This window comes from Photinus pyralis, unplaced genomic scaffold (genome assembly GCF_008802855.1).
Source record: "Photinus pyralis isolate 1611_PpyrPB1 unplaced genomic scaffold, Ppyr1.3 Ppyr1.4_LG5, whole genome shotgun sequence".
Classification (NCBI taxonomy): domain Eukaryota; kingdom Metazoa; phylum Arthropoda; class Insecta; order Coleoptera; family Lampyridae; genus Photinus; species Photinus pyralis.
Window position 1 is genome coordinate 43,351,986 of NW_022170596.1, and position 4,342 is coordinate 43,356,327.

A 4,342-nucleotide genomic window follows, 5' to 3' on the forward strand; every position below is an offset into this window, starting at 1 on the left:
AAATGCTTATGTCTTGTATGGGTATGAATTTACCAGGTTTGCCGAGTAGAAAAAAAGGCAGTGGTGTCGCGTCTAGTGTTGATTGTACCGTACTCGACTGCAATCGGTAGATTCAGGAAAAGTCGCGGATACTGTCGATACGGTACTTACTTAACAGTGCGCAGGGGTTTTGTTAATTAGAATTGAAAATTTTCGCACATCGCCCGTGATATATTACAAGCATGTTACGACTTACGCCGCTTACTATTCAGAAAGTTTACGTTTATTCCGTGTGAAGGGTTATTTATGACCTTATAGGTTATACGGTTATCATTTCCAATGTCTCTGATGGTTGCAAGGATTGCGAAATCTGTGAATTTTGTTTACTTGTTATATCAAACTGTATACATAGAAGGAAAATATCATATCATTAATTTTATCGATAGTAATTTGACGGGCCACCCGTAGCGTGAAAGTTATTAAGAACGACTGATAGTCCGCGATACAACACCGACTTAACAGTCGTGCGTCTCTCAACTCGTGTTGTAACGCGACTACGAGTCGTGCGTCTCTTAATCGTGTTGTAACGCGACTACGAGTCGTGCGTCTCTTAATCGTGTTGTAACGCGACTACGAGTCGTGCGTCTCTTAATCGTGTTGTAACGCGACTACGAGTCGTCCGTCTCTTAGTCGTGTTGTTTAGCTATTGACAGTCGGGCGACTTTTAGTCTTGTTTAGTCTGTTGTTAGTTCAGTTAAGTTGCAGTTTAGTTTAACTCAAGTGCGTGCGTAACCCGAGTAATTACATCAATTTTGGTGCCTTTCGTTTGTAGGAAATATGAATGCTGACAATGAACGTTTAAACAGACTAATTCGTCATTACTTTAACCTAGGGTTGCAGCAGAACGAAATACTTTTATATCTCTTAACACATGATGAAGATATCAGTCCAAGGACACTGAAACGCCGGCTCAAGACGATGGGTCTGTTTCGCCGAAAGATGTATACCCCTATAGAGATAGTTCGCAGTTTTCTGCAAGAACATTTGCTTGGAAGTGGACAAATGCCTGGGTATAAGTGGATTTATCGAAGATGCATTCGAAATGGAATGACAGTAAAGCAGTCATCTATTCGGCAAATAATGCATATATTGGATCCTGAAGGTATGTTGGTGCGTCGAAGGAAAAGACTAAGAAGAAGACATTACTATAACAAAGGCCCGAATTATATGCGGCATATTGACGGATATGACAAATTAAAGCCATATGGGGTATGCATAAGTGGATGCATTGACGGATTTTCCCGCAAAATACTATGGCTTAGAGCAGCATATTCCAACAATAATCCCAGAATTATATGTAGCTATTTTCTGGATACCGTAACCAATATAAAGGGTTATCCACAAAGTATAAGGACGGATATGGGCACCGAAAATGGACTTGTTAAACATGTGCAAGAATATTTTCATGAAGCAATGCATAATGTTCAAAATGGTAATGTATTGCCACCATTTTTATACGGTACAAGCCAAGCAAATCAGAGAATCGAGGCTTGGTGGGGTTTGCTCAGAAGACAACATAGTCAGTACTGAATGAACTGTTTTGAACATCTTAAGGATGACGGAATGTTTAATGGTACTTTAATCGATGTCACTTCTCCAGTATTGTTTCATGGATCTAATACAGGTATATAGGTAATTTACAGTAAGGTCGCATAGAATAGGCGATAAGGTGTGTTAAATGCGAAACCAGTGAGGTTACCAAAAATGTATGCATTTAAAAATTATGTTTGACATGTTCTTGATTGGCTTCTAAAAATTTTACGAAATCTGTCCCTTTCTATGTGAACTTATTGTAAAGTTTGGCTCCTGTCACTAATTTTTTTACCGTCAACCGATAGAACACCGTTTTCCTGTCAGTTGATGGTAAAAAAGATTACAGACAACTGATAGGAGCTTTAGACGAGATAAAGCCTTGTTTCGAAGTTTGACACAACATGTTGCCGAGACGGCACAAACGGCTTCGAGACAAGAAGAGATGTCTCGTATCGCGTGACATTTTTATTCACAAAGACATTTTTTTAATTGTAGGTAGAACTAAATGAATTTGCTCAAGAGTGGAACAACCACGTGATCCGTAAAACACGCAACAGCATTTCACCAAGCGGTCGCCCCGATATGATGTATGATTTTCCTGCTTTATATGGCGGTACCAATTTTCTAAATCCTGTTGAAGAGAATTACATCGAAAATTGTGCAAATCTGTGCGAAGTTGTGAACAGATCATGTCGTGATGAAACTGTATTTGAGCTATGCGATGTCATAAGTAGAGAAAAAAATCTTGGTGCATCGGATAGTACTTACTTAGCAATAAATAAGTATTGTGAACTAAGGACGGAAATTATTAAAATGCTGGAAGAACTACATTTGCATTAATTTTTAGTTTAGTTTTTAGATAATTTAGAAAAAACAGCAGTCATATTACTTAAGTGCTTATAATCTTTTCATTTCATGCTTAATTCTATGTATAGCTTCGTGGAAATGGGTTAAATAAATCATTGCAATTTAGCCGTTACGTTTATTGAAACAAAATAAACCTTCTAAGTAAAACATATTAGAATTCGCAGTTTTAATAAAAATGAAGCTGACAAAACTCAACAATAAACATAAAGTTACAAAAAGGCAACTGTGCATTCAGAATATGGATAACTTACAAACTACGAGAACCCAAAAGAATTGCAATTGGCAATTGAGAAATTCAAAGCATTTGTAAATTCTTCGTATTTCGTATGTGCAACTGGCAATTGAAGCGTCAGAGAACATGTATTTGCTTTTGGGTAAATACTTGAATCGCCGTGCAAAAATTCTATTTGCGGCTTTGTTCGAAAGCCTAATGGAGGAATATGGTCTGCACCTGTGGCAAATACCATAACATCTGTTACTGACACCTTTCCATGGGAGCAGGTACTAGATATATCTTGAGAGTTATTACCTGAAAATTACAAAAAATTAATAACTTGCTTTAGACGATTTTTTATACCTTCACAGTCAAGCAGGAAATCCCGAAAATAGGTAATAACCTTGTTTTCGACTTTTCGTGTATTTGAACCGATGGCGGAATATGATACTTCAAACAAGTTATCCAGATCTTCTGCTGTAATTGCTATTATGTCATTGCACATATACCTTTTAAATAGATGAGGATATTTTGTCAAATACTCATAGACGTTGCACGTCTTGAGGCCTTCCATGAACTGAAATAAAGCATCGCTAATTCTTGTGACAGTAAAAAATGTGACCGTCCCTGGAAAGGTAATATTATGAATATGACGTTCTTATATTCAGTCCAGTTTAGTTACTCACCCTCTAAAACTTTTGGTATCTCTTCAATCTTGAAAATAAAACTATATCCCGCAGTCGAAAATATATTGTTGTCCGTAACTATATTCTGTGCATCGGAAAGACAATCACAATTTTTTAGTTGTATTAGGGTCGATCTGACATCCTCTTCTACATCTTCAAATGTGGGTTTTGTATTCTCATCTCCGACTATCAAACTAAAGAGGAAATCCGAAACAAAATGTGGGGCAGGGCCTCCGTGTATTAGCGATAAAGCTATGATCCGGCCTGCTTCGAAATAATGCTTGTTTTCCAAAGCAACTGCGTTAAGTGATAGTTTTTTGCGGTTACCGACAAACATTGGACTATCTTTAATGTAAGTTAAAACAAGCCGAAAAAGCTCCCTCGTTGGCCCTCCATCGTCAATGGCCCCTTCCGACAGTCCCTCAATATCGCTAAATTTCACGAACATTTTTTTATATGGTGAAAATGTCGGTCGTCTCATGGCCCTTACACAACACTCAAAAATTTCATCTCTGAAAACAGTAAATGTATATGATGTTTCGAGATCAACTGATTTTTGTAAAATTCGTAACACTTCTTTAAACGTCTGCGGAAAATATTGACATTCTGAGAGATCTAGACTCGGATCTAGATTGGTAGGAGTATCGCCAATTACCACACAAGAATAGTTAGTAGAGTTAGTTGGTTGTGAGGAAGTTTTGTTGTGGTCACCACTTCCATCTAAGATTGAATTTATAAGAAGTGTAATGTCTGTTGCGCATGTTGGTTCCTTTTCAAACGCATCAAAATTGAAATCTATAAAAAAGTGGAGTAGTGTTAAGGTTAACTACTTATGAACCATTATTTAATGAACCTAAAATCAATAATATTATTCCCAACACAATTTAAGCAAAGGAACTAATAACGAATGAAAGATTAAAATGTACGTGTGTTTACAGAGCAGAGGACGAAAAAAACGTCTATAGGATACATATATGTACATGGAGTTGTATAATCGTTACAA

At 37.1% G+C, this 4,342-nt stretch overlaps 1 protein-coding gene across 1 annotated transcript; it reads right to left on the reverse strand.

Moving 5' to 3' along the window:
• Positions 1–2,674: 2,674 nt before the first annotated feature.
• LOC116171824 (G2/M phase-specific E3 ubiquitin-protein ligase-like) lies at positions 2,675–4,127 on the reverse strand. The gene is made up of 3 exons (XM_031488826.1): positions 3,340–4,127; positions 3,017–3,280; positions 2,675–2,968 (listed from the first exon to the last, which is right to left on the reverse strand). Exons 1-3 carry the CDS (start codon positions 3,818–3,820, stop codon positions 2,694–2,696), a joined length of 1,020 nt encoding a protein of 339 aa, XP_031344686.1. The 5' UTR covers positions 3,821–4,127; the 3' UTR covers positions 2,675–2,693.
• Between the last annotated feature and the right edge of the window lie 215 nt (positions 4,128–4,342).

Excerpts from the sequence above, each read along its gene's own strand:
- LOC116171824 (XM_031488826.1), bottom strand. The coding sequence starts at position 3,820 with ATGAGACGACCGACATTTTCACCATATAAAAAAATGTTCGTGAAATTT. Across the intron at positions 3,281-3,339 it reads GATACCAAAAGTTTTAGAGG|GGACGGTCACATTTTTTACT; the intron begins GTGAGTAACTAA and ends TTACCTTTCCAG. Across the intron at positions 2,969-3,016 it reads TTTCCTGCTTGACTGTGAAG|GTAATAACTCTCAAGATATA; the intron begins GTATAAAAAATC and ends TGTAATTTTCAG.